The 19,504-nt window shown below is 46.1% G+C and overlaps 1 protein-coding gene across 1 annotated transcript in view; it reads right to left on the reverse strand.

Moving 5' to 3' along the window:
- PTH1R (parathyroid hormone 1 receptor) overlaps nt 1–19,504 on the reverse strand; it is a 489,474-nt gene that overhangs the window by 144,402 nt on the left and 325,568 nt on the right. The window contains exon 3 of the mRNA XM_077493522.1: nt 5,300–5,410. Within this exon, the coding sequence (XP_077349648.1) occupies nt 5,300–5,410 (111 nt within the window). The remainder of the gene's footprint in view (nt 1–5,299; nt 5,411–19,504) is intronic.

Below are 19,504 nucleotides of genomic sequence, written 5' to 3' on the forward strand. Positions count from 1 at the left end.
TAGGGACAAGCCCCTTCGAGTCCAGCTGGCCCCCATATACATGGTGAAACCGCTCCCATAACAGATCCAGCGATTCTGAACACACAAATGACAAATCATATTCAAAGGAACCAGCCAGACTGATAAGAGCATAAATATCCTCTGCCTTAAATCCCATGGCTAGGATCTTATCCACGACCACCCTCCTGATAGGCAGAATACCTCCTCCTTCCCACCTGAGCTGTACCACATTCCTGCTTTTAATCGAAGGTGCGTTAGGTGAAAGTCACATAACTGGCTCCCTTCCACCACCAGCAGCATGACTTTGTCCCAACACAGCCTTAGCATAATTCCTAACTGGGACAGATGACACATTCACTGGCTGCATAGGAACATTAACTGCTTGCATAGGAACCACTGAAATCTGGTTTGGTAAATTACTCACCACTTGATCCTCCCTCCTCCCCTCCAGCACAAAAGTCTCATTCACTATAGTCCCAGAGGTACCACAGATACCAACAGTCCCATCATCAAGTAAAGTCTTACGTTTAGAAAAAACACCAGCTGTTTCAGCATTCATACGGCCTTCCTGCTCTGCAGTTTCAACGTTCATGGGAAATTCCTCCTCTGCACTGTTAGTGTCCTTGTGGGACTCCTCACAGCCAGCGGAAACTTCTCTGTCGTGATACACACCATCTTGTTCTGCATTCCCTGCTGATTGCAAAGATCTGTTGGCAGGTGCAATCTCAGGAAAGTCCTCCACACACTGAAAGAGATTTTCAGCAAGCACTCCTTTACCAAGATCTTCATCTGATGAGTCGGTGCCACTCAATGGAGATTCTATTTCTGTAGTGGTCTGCAGCTATCTGCCATTTTCTTCAACCTCCTTCTGAGATGACCCAGGCTGCTGGGGAGGGAGGGGGGCAGATATTGACTCAGACATGACAGATCCTGAGGCAGGGGTAGTACTGGGGCCACCATCTGAAGCCACTTCCTTACCCCCCCATCCATACTGTCGCCATCGCTCTGGTATCCACCCTCTGGCTGGTACTGGCACAGGCACTTTCCTTAATCTGTTGTAATCTCTCCTCATTCTCACACTTTTCTCTGAACACACCGCCGCTCTCCTTCAGCTTGGAGACTTCCCTCTTAGCCCTTGTACACACAGTTGGAGATTCCGATGGAATATGTCCGATCGGACCATTTGTCGGGTATTCCGACTGTGTGTGGTCTCCATCGGACTGTTTCCGTCGGAGTATCCGACGGACCAAATTTTCCAACTTGTTGGTAAAATTTTCCGACAAAATGCTCCGATCATGTGTAGAGAATTCCGATCGGACAAAGTGCCACGCATGCTCAGATCAAATTCCTACACCAAAGCTATTGGCTACTAGCCTGATGGTAGTCCCGTCGTAACGAAATAACGTCACCCCGTTCTGAACGATCGGATTTTCCGACAACTTTGTCCGACCGTGTGTATGCAACAGTTTCGGACAAAATGCGTTGGATTTGGTTGTCGGAATCTCCAACCGTACAAGGGCTTAGTGTTTCCAGACTTACTATGCCGGGATTTCTTTTTTCCTGAGATCTTCTTTCATGAAAGCAAGTCTCTGTTCCTCCTTAGCAACGCGGCAAAGTCTGTTCACCACTGGAAGACTGGTAAGGACTCCCCTTGCGTAGGGACAGGCCCAGGATCCATTGCAGCATGAGCACATGGAGTAGCCCTCAGTGCCTCTGGAGAGCCTCCACCTTCGTCTTCCCCAACATGATCCATGCTTGCCTGGGAAAAGCCTGCACAAGAGGCCCCAAGTGTGCTGCTTCTCTCAGCTGAGATCTCAGCAGAGTGAGCCAACAGCACCCTGCAAAACAGCACCGCCTGGTGGAGAAGCTCCTCTGGTGCAGAGACTGATGTGACTGACTTGGTAATCTCTGTGCAGCACTGCGGTATATGTCAGAGCTATATAACTGTATAATAATAATGTGCGGCAGTGGGGGTGGGGGCATTAGAGTGTAAGCTCCTTGGGTGTAGAGATGTAAATGATTCTATATTCCCTGCACAGCACTGTATAAAAGTGTCATTGATATAAAAATGTATAAAAAGAAATACAATGTATAATAGTAAATGGTGAATATATAAATAAAATATGTAGGTTTCTTTGTGTGTAAATCCTTGGGGGGGGGGGGGGGGGGGGATGAGTAGATGCATACAGAGTGAATGGACGTCTATTCATTCATCATCTCTTATTCCTCTATAAAGCTCAGTTTTATTATCACAGCCTCTATATGTTACGTTCAGCGCTCTACAATAAAGCTACATAGACATAAAAGTCCTGGAGTGACATAAAACAGTATAATCATAGCGCTCTTCAATACGCATCGCATTTCCTGTAGCAATTGACAATAACTCCGAGAACAAAGCGGTTTCAATATCTCTGGTTATGTCGTCCCGGAGAATCCATATCCTCCTCCTCCAGCATCCCGGATTCAATGGACAATGAAAAGTTATTGAAAATTCCCCCTAAAGAGAGAAATTAACCTTTTCTGTCTCTGCACTTGTCCATCTAGGACCATAAGTGTGCTCAGCCCGTTGCATTAGGGGTGTGCGCCCCACATCTCAAACACGCATTCATTTCTCTGCAGACTCAGCTGCACTGGACAGAGAATGAATGGGAAGTGCTCTGTGCCGATCGGCTTCCTGTTCATTTACAAATTGAAGCATAGTAAACATAGCTTACTATGCCTCCGTTAAGAATGGACACAGTGAGCGAGTGTGATTACCGTGCTCATTTAGAAAAGGAAGGTGCTGGAATCCTGGAACATCCCCCTCAGCGGCCGGGGGGAGAGGAGGGAAGCAAGCAGCACTGCAGGTAGGGGAAGCAACACAGGAGGTAGCCTGGGCAGTGGGGGGGGGGGGGGGGAATCAGTATCGCACATAGTGTTTAGGGTGTGCCCAGGCACAGCTGGCACACCCACTGTGCATGTCTATGTCTAAGACGGGGGTCGCCAAACTTTCTAACCCAGGGGCCAGTTTACTATCCTTCAGAGTTTGGGAGGCCAAATAGTGGGAGCAAACAAAGCCATATACTTGGTATTAGTGGGAGGAATAGTGCCGCAGCATTGATATCAGTGGCAGATATAGTGCTGTATTGTTGGTGTCAGTAGAAGTAATAGTGTCCCATTATTGGCATCAGTGGGAGGAATAGTAACCCAATGTTGGTGTCGGGGGGAGGGGGGGTTGGGGGGAATAGGGCCTCATCATTGGTATCAGTGGAAGGAATAACACCTTATTAATAGTGTCAGTGGGAGAAATAATGCCCCAGCATTGATGTCAGTGGGAGGAATAGTGCCCCATCATTGGTGTCAGTGGGAGGAATAGTGCCCCATCATTGGTGTCAGTGGGAGGAATAGTGCCCCATCATTGGTGTCAGTGAGAGGAATAGTGCCCCATCATTGGTGTCAGTGGGAGGAATAGTGCCCCATCATTGGTGTCAGTGGGAGGAATAGTGCCCCATCATTGGTGTCAGTGGGAGGAATAGTGCCCCATCATTGGTGTCAGTGGGAGGAATACAGCCCCATCATTGGTATCAGTGGAAGGAATAGTGCCCCATCATTGGTGCCAGTGGGGGGAATAGTGCCCCATCATTGGTGTCAGTAGGAGGAATAGCGCCGATCATTGGTATCAGTGGGAGAAATAATGCCCCATCATTGATGTCAGTGGGAGGAATAGTGCCCCATCATTGGTGTCAGTGGGAGGAATAGTGCCCTATCATTGGTGTCAGTGGGGGGAATAGTGCCCATCATTGGTGTCAATGGGGGGAATAGTGCCCCATCATTGGTGTCAGTAGGAGGAATAGTGCCCCATCATTGGTGTCAGTAGGAGGAATAGTGCCCCACCATTGGTGTCAGTAGGAGGAATAGTGCCCATCATTGGTGTCAGTAGGAGGAATAGTGCCCCATCATTGGTGTCAGTGGGAGGAACAGTGCCCCATCATTGGTGTCAGTGGGAGGAATAGTGCCCATCATTGGTGTCAGTGGGAGGAATAGTGCCCCATCATTGGTATCAGTGGGGGGGAATAGTGCCCCATCATTGGTGTCAGTGTGTGTGCAATAGTGCCCCATCATTGGTGTCAGTAGGAGGAATAGTGCCCCATCCTTGGTGTCAGTGGGAGGAATAGTGCCCCATCATTGGTGTCAGTGGGAGGAATAGTGCCCATCATTGGTGTCAGTGGGAGGAATAGTGCCCCATCCTTGGTGTCAGTGGGAGGAATAGTGCCCCATCATTGGTGTCAGTGGGAGTAATAGTGTCCCATCATTGGTGTCAGTGGGAGGAATAGTGCCCCATCATTGGTGTCAGTGGGAGGAATAGTGCCCCATCCTTGGTGTCAGTGGGAGGAATAGTGCCCCATCATTGGTGTCAGTGGGAGGAATAGTGCCCCATCCTTGGTGTCAGTGGGAGGAATAGTGCCCATCATTGGTGTCAGTGGGAGGAATAGTGCTCCATCATTGGTATCAGTGGGGGGGAATAGTGCCCCATCATTGGTGTCAGTGTGTGTGCAATAGTGCCCCATCATTGGTGTCAGTGGGAGGAATAGTGCCCTAACGTCCAAATAAAGATAAACAAAGAGGCACGTCTGGCCCCCGAGCTGCAATTTTTGGGATCTAGGGGGCTCTCATCTGTACATAACTGACCTGTTCCTGATTTCTGTGTCTGGATAAAACCATTTCCTTCACTACTAAAGGACTCTCATGGCTGCAGGTAGCAGAGGCTGCAACCCACTTCATTCAGTTTTTTTTGTCTCCAGTCCAGCTGCTTCCATCTCAGTCTGAGCAGCAATTTTAGTTAGCATCATGAGAGTTTTCTATAAGGAAGAAATCTTTTTTTTTTCTATTGTACTGCCTGCTGCAGGCTGTTCGCTGTGCTGAACCTCGCATACCTTTGACCAGTGCTTCGTGTCACAACAGCTGCTATGTCCACCCCGAATATTTTAATGAAGTATATGAAATTGTAGTTCATTTATTTATATTGAACCTTTGTTCTGAGGTTTATGTGTGCCTGTGAGCCCATCCTTAGTAGCAATTCTTAAGGTACATTTTCTGGGTATAGGGACTGTAGCTCATGTCCATAGTGGCTCAGGTTCTATTTAACCACCTCCCCTTGCGGGTCACCATTATCATGATCTGGCCAATGCCAACCATTTGGGAAGCTTATTTTAAAGATTGCTGGCAAAAAAATTTTTTACACTGCAATGTTAGAAATTGCCCAAATGTGTGATAATCCTTTTTTCTTGTAGCTGTCATTGCTTCAGATGTTATATTTTACCTTTGTGGTTGAAGTCGTAGATATATTTCGGGCAAGGCGTGGACACCAAACTTCCCGGCTCTCCTTCCGGCCAACACAGGATCCCGTCCCATTCCGAGCGACAACCTCCATCTGCAGAGACAAGGAGGCAAACAATGGTGAGATCGTAGGTCAGGGGAGGTTACCTAGATATGTGTTTAAATATACAGTAACTATAAGCATGTGTTTTTAAGTACGTATTTTGGGATTTTTGTTTCCTGGCCCATATTTTAAGATCACTTATTATATCCTGCTTTTGAATCGACCAGAGGGCAGTGCAAACAAAACATAGAGCAACTCTTCTCAAATATTATTTGTCCACAGGAACCCCTAAAAAAAGTTTAGGTCTCAAGAGGCCCCCTGGAGGAGCCACTGCTTTACCACATTTATTGGGTGATCAGTGAGAAGAATGTTCCTTACATTGGTGATCAGTGAGAAGAATGTTCCTTACATTGGTGATCAGTGAGAAGAATGTTCCTTACATTGGTGATCAGTGAGAAGAATGTTCCTTACATTGGTGATCAGTGAGAAGAATGTTCCTTACATTGGTGATCAGTGAGAAGAATGTTCCTTACATTGGTGATCAGTGGGAAGAATGTTCCTTACATTGGTGATCAGTGAGAAGAATGTTCCTTACATTGGTGATCGGTGAGAAGAATGTTCCTTACATTGGTGATCGGTGAGAAGAATGTTCCTTACATTGGTGATCAGTGAGAAGAATGTTCCTTACATTGGTGATCGGTGAGAAGAATGTTCCTTACATTGGTGATCGGTGAGAAGAATGTTCCTTACATTGGTGATCGGTGAGAAGAATGTTCCTTACATTGGTGATCAGTGAGAAGAATGTTCCTTACATTGGTGATCAGTGGGAAGAATGTTCCTTACATTGGTGATCAGTGAGAAGAATGTTCCTTACATTGGTGATCAGTGAGAAGAATGTTCCTTACATTGGTGATCAGTGAGAAGAATGTTCCTTACATTGGTGATCAGTGAGAAGAATGTTCCTTACATTGGTGATCAGTGGGAAGAATGTTCCTTACATTGGTGATCAGTGAGAAGAATGTTCCTTACATTGGTGATCAGTGAGAAGAATGTTCCTTACATTGGTGATCGGTGAGAAGAATGTTCCTTACATTGGTGATCAGTGAGAAGAATGTTCCTTACATTGGTGATCAGTGGGAAGAATGTTCCTTACATTGGTGATCAGTGAGAAGAATGTTCCTTACATTGGTGATCAGTGAGAAGAATGTTCCTTACATTGGTGATCAGTGGGAAGAATGTTCCTTACATTGGTGATCAGTGAGAAGAATGTTCCTTACATTGGTGATCAGTGAGAAGAATGTTCCTTACATTGGTGATCAGTGAGAAGAATGTTCCTTACATTGGTGATCAGTGAGAAGAATGTTCCTTACATTGGTGATCAGTGGGAAGAATGTTCCTTACATTGGTGATCAGTAGGAAGAATGTTCCTTACATTGGTGATCAGTGAGAAGAATGTTCCTTACATTGGTGATCAGTGAGAAGAATGTCCCTTACATTGGTGATCAGTGAGAAGAATGTTCCTTACATTGGTGATCAGTGAGAAGAATGTTCCTTACATTGGTGATCAGTGAGAAGAATGTTCCTTACATTGGTGATCAGTGGGAAGAATGTTCCTTACATTGGTGATCAGTGGGAAGAACGTTCCTTACATTGGTGATCAGTGGGAAGAATGTTCCTTACATTGGTGATCAGTAGGAAGAATGTTCCTTACATTGGTGATCAGTGAGAAGAATGTTCCTTACATTGGTGATCAGTGAGAAGAATGTCCCTTACATTGGTGATCAGTGAGAAGAATGTTCCTTACATTGGTGATCAGTGAGAAGAATGTTCCTTACATTGGTGATCAGTGAGAAGAATGTTCCTTACATTGGTGATCAGTGAGAAGAATGTCCCTTACATTGGTGATCAGTGGGAAGAATGTTCCTTACATTGGTGATCAGTGGGAAGAACGTTCCTTACATTGGTGATCAGTGGGAAGAATGTTCCTTACATTGGTGATCAGTGGGAAGAATGTTCCTTACATTGGTGATCAGTGGGAAGAATGTTCCTTACATTGGTGATCAGTGAGAAGAATGTTCCTTACATTGGTGATCAGTGGGAAGGAGGAGGAGGACACACCCAAGGAGCTCTCTGAGAACCACACCTTTTTTCAAGCCTGGGCCTTGCCTGCTAGCTCGGCCCAGGAATAATGCCTGATCCTGGGGGAGGCCCTGGGATGGATTCCCCTGATGATACGGGGCCTAGTGAGGAGGAGGAGGTGGAGGTGGAGGATCTGTCTGTGGGTCCAGGCCCTGCTGAGAACGTGGATGCCTACAGACAGAAGATTGTTGACCGTTTTCGGGCAATCGGAAGGGCTGAAGAGAAACTTAAATGTTTAAAAGCTGAACATAAAAACTTCAAGACCAAGTATTTCCAGGCCTGGAGTAAAAATCGTTTGGCCATGAAGCCAGAGTTGCAGCAGATGGAGGAGAAGGTGAAGAAACAATCTTTATTTTTGAATAAATTGAAGGACAGAAGCGGAGCTTTTGCAGAAAAATTTAAAAATGAGAAAAGATTTTCCAGCCAGACATCGGTGAGTTCTGTGGATCAGCAGGTAACAGACAACCCGGCTTCATCTGTCTCTGCACCTCTCCCCCCATGTCAGGCTGGGGAATCGCCAGCGGCAACCAGCCAGGGGGTTGAGAATGAACATGGCACCCTACAGTTCATCCAGCAGATGGAGTCACCCCTGAGGGCAGACAGGTCTGTTGGTGAGCCATCGGAGGTCCCTGAGGATGAGCGGAGGGATTGCAGACCGGCAGAGCCAGCACTGGTGGAGGGATCCCAGTGCGCTGTACAGCCTCCATCCAACATGTCTGCCCCACCTGCTGTAGTGGATGGTGTCCCGGCTGAGGAACAGAGAGGGAAGGAGCTCTGCAGACAGCTGCCTGTTGGAGTTTCTGCTGTGGAGAAACCCTCTGCAGACATGGAGGGAGAGCCCCTGGCAGAGGTGTCATCAGCCCACCATGTGGATGGATCTCCATCATACACCCCACGCCTGCATTTTGGTGCTACTGCTGTGACTTGTAGTTCTACAAGCAAGATGGCTGCCAGCTCCAGAGAGCCTGTTTCACCTTCACCTGGGCTGATTGATGCAGGTGGGGGAGGGGTTCAGCACAGTGCAGCATGTGAAGTGGAGACAGCCATGGAAGTCTCCTGCAGTGATTCACCTGTTGCTGTATTAGGACAACATTCACCCGGCTCAGCTGATGGTCCTGATGGAGGAGAAGAGTCGGCCTGGAGGTGAAGTGTGTATGGGGACAGCAGTGACTGAGGACACGGCAGGAACTATGAATGTGCCAGGAAATAATGACAGTAATAATATTGATAAGGCAGTGAATGTGGTGGGTGGAGGTGAAGGGGTTAATACTGCTGGGCAAGATAAAAATGACATTCCTCTTTCTGCTCAGCGGAAGAAAGACTCATCGATTGTACAGACCAAATCTGTACAATCGATATCTGCTAGAAATGTGTCATAAGGCTCAAAACACACAAATGTCTCTTCTGCTGGGAGGAATATGGGGAGTTATGCGTCAGTTGTGGGGAGTCGCACCAAGGAGGGTGGGGGGAATGTTGTAAATATTGGTGGTCACAATATAGGGGGGTTTGGTGGTGGGATTGGTGGTGGGTACAGGAGGAGGAATGTGGTTCAATTCAAGTGGGAGGGGGAGGGGACCCCACCAGTGAGGGGGAGGGTGGCTGAGTTGGTTTTGGAAATGGGGTTTAAAGCTGTGGATATTTTTGCTTTGATTTGCCCAGTGGGGAGTTATGAATTTGATTTATCCTTTGTAAAACCTGAGGGGTTGGACTTATTTTGGGAGCGACATAGGAGGTGCCAGGGCCTTCCGCAGTGGAGTGGTTTGGTGCCAAAGGTGATTTCCAGGCAGCCTCTGATAAAATCGGTGACCATCCTGGTGCGCAACGAATCCATACCAGAGGCTGATTTGATAGTATGGCTACGCCGATATGGTGAGGTCCTCACTCCACTGCGGAAGGTCCTGGATGAACATGGCATATGGACAGGGGCCTGGACAGTGTCGCTAAAATTGGGAGTGCTGGGCAATGTAGTCCAACATCTGCCCTGCTCAGCTTTTCTGGGAAGAGATCGGCTGACTATATTCTACCAGGGACAGCCCAAAGTCTGCAATAAATGTGGTGAAAAGGGCCATTTTGCATCTACCTGCACCCGTAAAAAGTGTTTGCTATGCCAGGGTCTGGACCATTTGGCAAAGGATTGTACCCAAATTCGGTGCAATCTGTGCCAAAAGCTTGGCCATCCTTACAGTAAGTGTCCAGAGGCTTTACATAACCTGCCAGGATTGGAGGCTGAGCTGCAGAGGCTGGATAAGGAGGATGAGGCCACTGTAACTGTTGTTGTCCCTCCTGTGTCTGTTACATCTGTTTCAGGTTCTGTTTCCCCTGGTAATTTGGTCCCTGAGTCTGTCCCTCCTGTGTCAGTTCCATCTGTTGCTTCAGATTCTGTTCCCTCTAGTGATGTGGTCCCTAAGTCTGTCCCCCATGTGGTGGTCCCTATTCCTGCTGTACGTAGATCCTCCAGGCTAGCGGAAGCTGCTGGGGTGGCAGGTTTAGCGGATCTTCCTTCTCAGCCTCCAGTCCCTGTCCCTCGGCAGCGCAAACGTGGTCAGGGGAATGTGGGGGTGCTGGATGGGGGTGGGGCTGATGGAAGGGTGTCCATATCGCATGTCTCACCCTCTGTTGAGGGGGATTCAGATGATGAGGGGTGGGAGATGTTTAGGAGGAAGAAAAAGAATAAGAGGAAGACAAATAAAGTAGTTATTTCTTCCTCAGAGTCGGACCCAGGAGGGGTTCCTCCTGGTAACCCTTTTTCAGTTTTGTCAGGTGATGGGATGTCTGATTTATCTTTTTCTTTATCATCCATGGATGAGGGGGAGTCACATAGTTTGAAGAGAGCTGTTTCTGGTGATGAGAGTGTGGCAAAGGTTAAGAAACGACTACCCCAATCATCCTGATGACAGTTCCCACTCCGATAAAGGTGGCGACCATTAATGTCGCCAGCATTAAATCTGTAAGAGCTCGTGATATTGCCTTATTTTTGCTCAGCGAGTTTGATGCCGAGATTTTATTTTTGCAAGAGACCTGGCTCAATACTTTGGCCGATGTCCATCTAGCAAAAAGGGAGTGGAGATGCGGTCCCTCCTTTTGGTCTCTTGCGGCTGAGCCCTGCAGCGGAGTTGCAGTCCTTTTTAAAACCGATATGGTAACGTTCCGGCGGGTAATTGAGGTAGAGATTGGGAGATGCATGGTCTTGGACGTCTCTGTTAGGGGGCAGGACCTGCGTCTGATCAATATCTATGGACCGCAGTCAAGATGGGGCAGGAAATGCCTCCTCACAGAGATCAAGCCCTTCCTTTTTAAGTCCCAGCAGGTTGTCTTTGGAGGTGATTTTAACACCATAATTAGGCCTGAAGACAGGAGAGGCTCCATAGACAGGCTGGCGTACGATAGCGTTTTTCTTAGAGATATGGTGAGACAAGCAGGCCTGGTAGATGTGCATATTAAGCACTGCCCTGGCAGCACGGGATTCACATTTCAGAGAGGGAATAGTCAGAGTAGGATAGATAGGTTTTTTTTAAAGGAGAACTCTGCTTTCTCGGCTCCTGAGTTGAGGGCGGTGGAGTTCTCTGACCACTGTATGCTGTCTGTGACTCTGAATGCCTCGGACACTCCACCCAGGGGAAGGGGTACCTGGAAACTGAATTCGGCTCTCCTGGAAGACGTAGAGGTAAGACAATCCTTTGAGGATTTTTTTCAGGCACAGGTTTCTATTCTGGACTTTTGCAGCACTAAGTCAGAGTGGTGGGAGCTTGTGAAACAAAGGGCGATTGGACTTTTCAAGGCCATAAGTAAGAAGAAGCAGCTTGGTATGTACATTGCCTACCAGCATTTGCGGAGGAAGCTTGATCGTCTTGTCTCGTATAGAGGAGATCCAGGGGAGATCTCTGAGGTGAAGTTTCTTCTTAGAAAGTGTCAATACGACCGGCATGCCTCCTTGGTTCTGGAGAGGGATTATGGAAAATATCACTCGCCTGATCCTTACCAGAACTGTAAGCAAGGCATAGCAGTTAAGACGGTCATAGGCCTGAGGGATAGTACGGGTTCCCTGGTGAAGTCCAGATCAGGGATCCTGGAGATCTTCAGATCATATTATGCAGATCTTCTAGGAAGAAAGGACCTTTGTCGGGACAGGATGGAAAGCTTTCTGGATTCTACTCCAGGATTGGGAAATGGTACATTGCCTTTGATGGATTTGACAGAACCAATTTCAGTGGATGAGGTAGTCCATGCTATAGAGAAGCTGGCTACCAAAAAATCGCCTGGGCCAGATGGGTTGACAGCTGAATTCTACAAGTGTTTTAAGTCCATTCTGGCTCCCTTTTTAGCGGAGGTTTATAACAGCTGTCTAGAAGAGGGTTCGCTCCCTCCCTCCATGAGGCAATCCGCTGTGATTCTTCTGTCAAAAGGTAAAGACCCCTCAATGATTGAGAACTGGCGCCCCATCAGTCTTCTTAATGTTGATAGAAAGATCTTGGCGAAGATTCTTTTTTGGCGCTTGTCGTCAGTGGCAGGCGATTTGTTGTCCAGTCATCAGCACTGCTCGGTCCAAGGCAGAAGTACCTTTTCAGCGGTTTTAGCTGTCCGGGAGGCTTTGGAACGATGCAGGGCTGCTGGATGGAGAAAGTACTTGCTGGCATTGGATCAGGCGAAGGCTTTTGATAGAGTCAATCACGAGTACCTGTATTTGCTACTTGGTAGATACGGCCTGCAGGGGAGGTTTATAGATTGGCTGAAGACGTTATATAAGGGGGCTGAGAGCTTCCCACTGGTTAATGGTTGGGTTGGACAGCCTTTTGAGGTTGGCTCTGGTGTGCGCCAGGGATGTCCTCTGAGCCCCCTGTTATATGTATTCGCAATCGACCCCTTCATAAGAAGGCTAGAGAGCGGATCTTTGTGCGGGGTGCCTTTGGGCATTGCTGGTGTGCCACCTTTGAAGGTCGTGGCCTATGCCGATGATGTGTCTGTTATTGTCTCTGGAACGGAGGAGGCGCAGGAGGTGGTCTCTATGATAGAGCAGTACACGGAGGCTTCTGGTTCTAAAGTCAACCATGAAAAGAGTGAAGTTTTCTGGATGGGTGAGGAAGGTGAAAGCTTCGAACTTCCGGATGCCTTCCCAGAGCCCCAGCAGGAAATTAAAGTGTTGGGCATCAAATTTGGTCCTGGTGACTATGGTCATCGAAATTGGGAAAGCAGGTTGGTGTGTGCCAATGCCAAAGTAGCAAGCTGGAAGAAATGGAAGCTTTCATTGAGGGAGAGGGTTGACTTCATAGTTTCATAGTTTCATAGTTAGTAAGGTTGAATAAAGACACCAGTCCATCCAGTTCAACCTGAGTGTCTACAATTGTTCCCTATCCCTGTACATTACACACTCACATTGGTCCCTACCCTCAAGGAGCCCACAATCCAAGGTCCCCATTCATATACTAGGGCCAATTTCGGACAGAAGCCAATTAACCTAACTGCATGTCTTTGGAGTGTGGGAGGAAACCGGAGTACCCGGAGGAAACCCACGCAGGCACAGGGAGAACATGCAAACTCCAGGCAGGTAGAGTCGTAGTTGGGATCTGAACCAGCGACCCTTCTTACTGCTAGGCAAGAGTGCTAACCACTATACCACTGTGCCGCCCACTTGACTTGATCAAAACGTACCTGGTCCCAATTTTTTTTATATGTCAGCTTCGTCTGTATCTTGCCAGTATCTCTCTATGCAAGGGTGTACAGCTGTTTTTTCCAACTGTTATGGGGAAGTAGGCTGAACCTGATCAAACGCAATGTAACTTACCTGTCTAGGTGGGAGGGTGGCCTAGGAATGGTCAACCCAATAGTTTTCTTTTCTCTGCTGTTTTTAAAGTACAATCTTGGTAACATGCTAGCAGAGAACCCGCTGGGATGGGTGGGTATTTTTCAATCTTGTTTTAGGCCTTTTCTGCGATGCTGGGAAGATGGTGGGCCAGTGAAAAGTCTGAGAGTCCGACATGGCAAGCTCCCGGCTTATGTTGCCCCGTGTCTGAAAATACTTCGGCAGTGGCAGGTGACAGTGGAGGATATCAAGTCCCTCCCCAGGAAGCTTCTGGAGAAGAGGATTTTGGGCTCTGCTTTCAGTGTGTCACTGGCCTTAAGGGATTGCCCAGGCTCTGTAATGAAGGAGGGATTGCGTTTAATCAATTTAGAAAGAATCCCCTTGAAGTTTAGGGATCAAGCCTGGCTCGCCTTCCATGGAAGGCTCTATGTGAGAGGGAACTTGAAGCATCGCCCTGTGGATGATCGGGATTGTCCTAGAGCGGAGTGTGTTGGTAAAGTGGAGTCTATGGACCACTTTTTGCTCCAATGTCCCTTTAACATAGAGGTGTATAAAAGGGTGGGGAGGGCTCTAGGCATCCCCTTTTTCTATCACATGAGTTATGCGGAGTGGGTGTATGGGGCATTCCCGACTCACTGGGATTTTGATTTGGATACACTGTTTTTAGTTAGTATAGTTGTCCGTTACTTCACATGGAATGCACGGTGCCAGATTACCCTGCGGAAGAAAGTCCTCTCTGTTGAGGTGGTGGTGCACGATATTCTGGGTGAGGTTGGAAAAATTCGGGGTCTTGAGAAGGGCAGGGAGCCTCGGGCAGTCTGGATAAGGGCGTGGAGGAATATCAGACCTGCCTTTGGTGAACTGCCCATCTCTGGGTGAGGAGCTCTTTTCTTTTTCTGGTTCTTTCACTCCCTTAGCTTTTGTTGGTTAATATCTTCTTTTTGAAGAAGGGCTGCATGCATAATAGGTGCGGGATTGTTTCTTAACCTCACAAGTTTGATGCCTGGTGTAATGGTGTGAGTCGTAATAGGATTTATGTTATTGCTGTAAAGTATTTTTTTGTTTTGAGAGCAGATTTGCTATATTTATTTTAATTTATGTAAATATGTACATATTTATGTATATTTATATATTGTGATTTTATGCTTAATGATTGCAAGACTTTTAATAAAGAAAAATTGGGAAGAATGTCCCTTACATTTCTACATTTCCTTTCTTGGTCTGTCAGGCCGCATGGCTCAGATAAGGATCGGATATAAATTTTGAGGTTTTCCTTTGATATCCATTTTATTTAAACGGAATTCACAATTTTCAGAATTTCACTTTAAGCTTTACTAAAACTGTTGCTTTCCACCAACCATTGAATGAAAATTGTTTTGCTTTTTTCCAAGCCTTGGTACAAGGTTTTTTGGCAATCCCTATGCCTATTAGCCCAGAAAACGGCCATTACATTTTATCAGTTGGCTCCAATTTATTTTATCATGGTTCGGATTCAGCACCCAAACTTTTGGTAAGTTCATGAACTTACCCGGAATCCAAATCCTGGGCATTTGCCTGGTCACTAGTTAGAGCCTATTCTACCATCGAAAATCCACCACAAAACCATCTAAACTTTAGTTTTCCTGCTGACTCCAATTTTGTTCACCAAAAGGGCCGAATTCTCAATCTCAATTTCCACCCAATTCTCTCAGTTTCATTCCTTCCTAATCCGGAGCAGAAATTTGGAAAGATGTCATCCTACGGGAGGGGTTTGCAAACTTTCTAAAGGGCCAGCTAACTGTCCTTCCATACTTTAGGGGGTTCAGACTGTGGCCAGTGGGGGCAGAAACTGTCCTTGTGTCAGTGGAAGGAAACGTGCTCCATCTTTGGTATGGGGGGTGGGGGGTGCCCCATTGTTTGTGTCATCAGGAGGAATAGGGCCCCATCTTTTGTAATATTAGAGGAATAGTGCCCCATTGTTGGTGTCAGTAGGAGTAATAGTGCCCCATTGTTGGCGTCAGTGGGAGTAATAGGGCCCCATTGTTGGCGTCAGTGGGAGTAATAGGGCCCCATTGTTGGGGCAGTGGGAGGAATAGGGCCCCAATATTGGTGTCAGTGGGAAAAATAGCAGCTCATTGTTGGTGTCAATGGGAGGAATAGTCATCACATGCCTGACGAAAATCTGTTCCATGTTGTCTAAAAACAAAGGTAAAATTTTTTAATTGGTGTTCTGTTTGGATATCCAAATGTTTCCTATATGCTGCAAGGACTAGATTTTGACCCCGCCCCCCACCTTCCCCATCCCCCAATAGCAATACTCAGATTTAATCCTATAATCACAGCATGGGCTACAAAGTGGTAATAGGGCCATGTTTAGTACAAGCACCGAAGCAATAAAACCAAATTAGGTTTTTATTATTGGCATCTCCTACTTGATCAGGTAGATGAGGAAACTAATCCGCAGCCCCGGCCGCTCGGCCTTTCCGGTAATTGGACTGAAATTGTGGCAGATTGTTTGGGAGGTTTTCTGCTTTGCGTTTATTACGGTAGCCGCTGTGTGGGGTGAATTGGCCATTAGCGGTTCTCATAGAGGCAGCATAAGAGGGAGCCGCTAATGTCTACTGCAGTTCATCTACAATGTGATTCAATACAGGGGTGGCGGTCTTGGTGAAAAAAACGACTGGTCTCTTCTTCATTATTTCAATTAAGGGACATGTCAAATTGTTTTAAAAGATACATGAAGGGTTGAAGGGACAAAAAGGGTCAAATCCATGACAAAAGTGTCCACCTAGAGGAAGAAAATGGAGGCGGGGGAGGGGTGGTGGAATATCGGACTGGCCGATTGAAACCCAGATACATGCTACTTATTAATAATAATAAAACATATCTAAATCTTTCGATACTATTAAGTCATCAATATATTGTAACAAATACAAATATAGGATAACGGTATATATCAATATAAGCCAAAATAGATATAACATAGATATGCTGAAAACCTTATAAGATCGCAGCATAGGGAAACTATAAACACAAAGCACATAACTGTTCCTAAATACCTTCAACAAGGAAGTGTGAAGGAAGTAGAAGGAGGAAAGAATAAAGAAGAAGGAAGGAGGGATGATGATGAAGAAGGAGAAGAAAAAGAATGAGAAGAAGAAGAAGAAAGAGAAGAAGGAGAAGGAGAAGGAGAAGGAGGAAGGGAGAAGGAAGAAAGAAGAAGGAAGAAGGAAGGAAGGAAGAAGAAGGAAGGAAGAAGAATAAGGAAGAAAGAAGGAGGGAGGAGGATGAGGAATAAGAAGAAAGAAAAAAGAAAGAAAAAAGAAGGAGAATAAAGAAGAAGTAAAAGAAAGAAGGAGGGAGGAGGATGAGGAAGAAGAAGGAAAAAGAAGAAGAATGAGAAGAAGAAGAAGAATGAGAAGAAGAAGAAGAAGAAGAAGAAGAATGAGAAGAAGAAGAATGAGAAGAAGAAGAAGAAGAATGAGAAGAAAGAGAAGAAGAAGAAGGAGAAGGAAAAAGAGAAGGGGAAGGGAGAAGGAAGAAAGAAGGAAGGAAGAAGAAAGAAGAAGGAAGAAGGAAGGAAGGAAGATGAAGGAAGAAGAATGAGGAAGATAGAAGGAGGGAGGAGGATGAGGAAGAAGAAAGATAAAGAAGGAAAAAGAAAGAAGAAGGAGGAAGGAGGATGAGGAAGAAGGAAAAAGAATAATAATAATAATAATAATAATAATAAGAAGAAGAATGAGAAGAAGAAGAAGAGAAGAAGAAGAAGAAAGAGAAGAAGGAGAAGGAGAAGAAAGAAGGAAGAAAGAAGAAAGAAAGAAGAAGAAAGGAAGGAAGAAGAAAGAAAGAAGAAGAAAGGAAGGAAGAAGAAAGAAAGAAGGAAGAAAGAAGAAGGAAGGAAGGAAGAAGAAGGAAGAAGAAGGAAGGAAGATGAAGGAAGAAGAATGAGGAAGAAAGGAGGGAGGAGGATGAGGAATAAGAAGGGAAGAAGAATGAGGAAGAAAGAAGGAGGGAGGAACATGAGGAATAAGAAGAAAGAAAAAAGAAAGAAAAAAGAAGAAGAAAGAAGGAGAATAAAGAAGAAGTAAAACAAAGAAGGAGGGAGGAGGATGAGGAAGAAGAAGAAAGATAAAGAAGTAAAAAGAAAGAAGGAGGGAGGAGGATGAGGAAGAAGAAGGAAGAATAAGAAAGAAAAAGAAGGAGGAAGTAGAAAGAGAAAGGAAGAAGTTGAAATAAGAAGAAAAAAAGAATGAGGGAGGAGGATGAGAAAGGAAGAAGAAGAAAGAAGAAAAAGAGGGGAGGAGGATGAGGAAGAAGAACGAAGAAGAAGAAAGAAAAAGGAAGAAGAAGAAAGAAGAATGAAGGAGAAGGAAGAAGGAGAAAGGACAAAGAAGAAAGGAAAATGAAGAAAAAGAAAGAAGAAGAAGAAAGCAGAAGGAGAAAGAAGAAGAAAGAAGCAGCAGAAAGAAAAGGAAGAAAACAAAAGATGAAGAAAGAAGAAGAATAAAGAAGGAGGAGGAAGAAGACAGAAGAAAAAAGAAGAAAGAAAAAGGTGATAAGCTGTAAAAAAAAAACCTGCGACAGGCAGCAACTACCACACAAATAAACAACAACCCCCCCCCCCCCCGTCCCCCCCCCCAGGTCCATTGAGGGGTTGATTACTGAATGGCCAGTCCCTGGTGTCGGGGAAGTTGGGGACCGCTGCTCTAGGGTTTCTGCTTTAAGAAAATGTGGATTATTATTATGTAATCGGCACGCCTAAAATTATTTTTTTAAACAAGTGTTTAAAAAAAATGCAAAAAGGGCTCTGGCAGGGAAAGGGGTTAATGGCAGCCCATGGATGGTGTTACCAACTGCAATACACAACCCAGGGGCTGAATGAGGGATCCAAGTAACAGAAAACCCGTATTGCGGCCTTTTCAGCACCTGCATAGAGCCGGCGCTGGGAAATACAAACCGCCGCTGCCAATTTGTGCAACCTCATTTGGTTTACGCGATGAAAGCGTCTTGTGTGGAATCATCATGGCGGCCTCCGGGGAAGGGAAGACTCTCTTCTAGTTTATTAGGAAATGGGCAAGATGTATTGCTGAACAATGTTTAATAACATTTCAATCTGATTCCAAATACTTACCGGAGGAAGAGAGAAGCCGCTTAATGGTGCGTTAAATTGGGAATTTTCATCGCACGCGGCTTTTCATTGGCTCAGGGCAGTGCAATTAGGTCGATTTAAAGGGGACTTCCTTGTTCAAAACTTTAATTCAATTTTAATTTTAGAGTGATACGGAGAGCACAAGAAACAAAAGTAACGGATTCAAGGTGTCGATATGACGATGCAGATAAGGAAGGCAATACAATATTTATATTAAAGCGGGAGTCCACCGGGACTCCGCGTTTTTTTTTTTTTTAAAAGCCAGCAGCTACAAATACTGCAGCTGCTGACTTTTAAAATAGTGACACTTACCTGTCCAGCGCGCCCGCGATGTCGGCACCCGAAGCCGATCGCTAGGTCGTCTGTCGGGTCCTGCCGCCACCATCTTGGGTATGGGAATCAGGAAATGGAGCCTTTCGGCTTCATTTCCCGGTTCCCTACTGCGCATGCGCGAATTGCGCTGCGCAATAAGGACGCTCCCCGCTGCCTATGGGAGCTGTGTGTTTCCCAGCAGGCAGCGGGGCACTTGCGGGAAGGGGCGGGCACTTGCGGAAAGGGGCGTAAGTTACGCCCCTTTCCGCAGGGAGCTGTCCCGGAAGTGGGTGCAGTTACCTGGATTATCCAGGTAACTGCACCCCCCTCCCCCCTGAAAGGTGCCGATTGTGGCACCGGAGGGGGGGAGGTTTCCGATGAGCGGAAGGTCCACTTTAGGGTGGATATTATATATTATTATATATTATATTATTACATTATATAATATATTAATATTATATATTAAATATTTATTATTGGTAGCAGTGCTGAAAACGTACACAGCGCTCTACATATATATATATACACTGTACATTCACCACAGGCCCCGCCCTCGAGGAGCTTACAATCTAAGGTGCCTAAGACATATTACAATTTAGGCAGGAGCCAAATAGCCTACCAGCATGACTTTGGAGTGTGGGAGGAAACCAGTGTACCCGGAGGAAAGCCAGGCAGGCACAGGGAGAAAATGCAAACCCCATGCAAGTAGTGCCATGGTTGGGATTTAAACCAACGTACCTAGCGTTGCCAGACGGAAGCGCTAACCACT

The sequence above is a fragment of the Lithobates pipiens genome, unplaced genomic scaffold (assembly GCF_037356315.1).
Source record: "Lithobates pipiens isolate NorthernLeopardFrog02 unplaced genomic scaffold, aLitPip1_a1.2 Scaffold_19, whole genome shotgun sequence".
Lineage (NCBI taxonomy): Eukaryota > Metazoa > Chordata > Amphibia > Anura > Ranidae > Lithobates > Lithobates pipiens.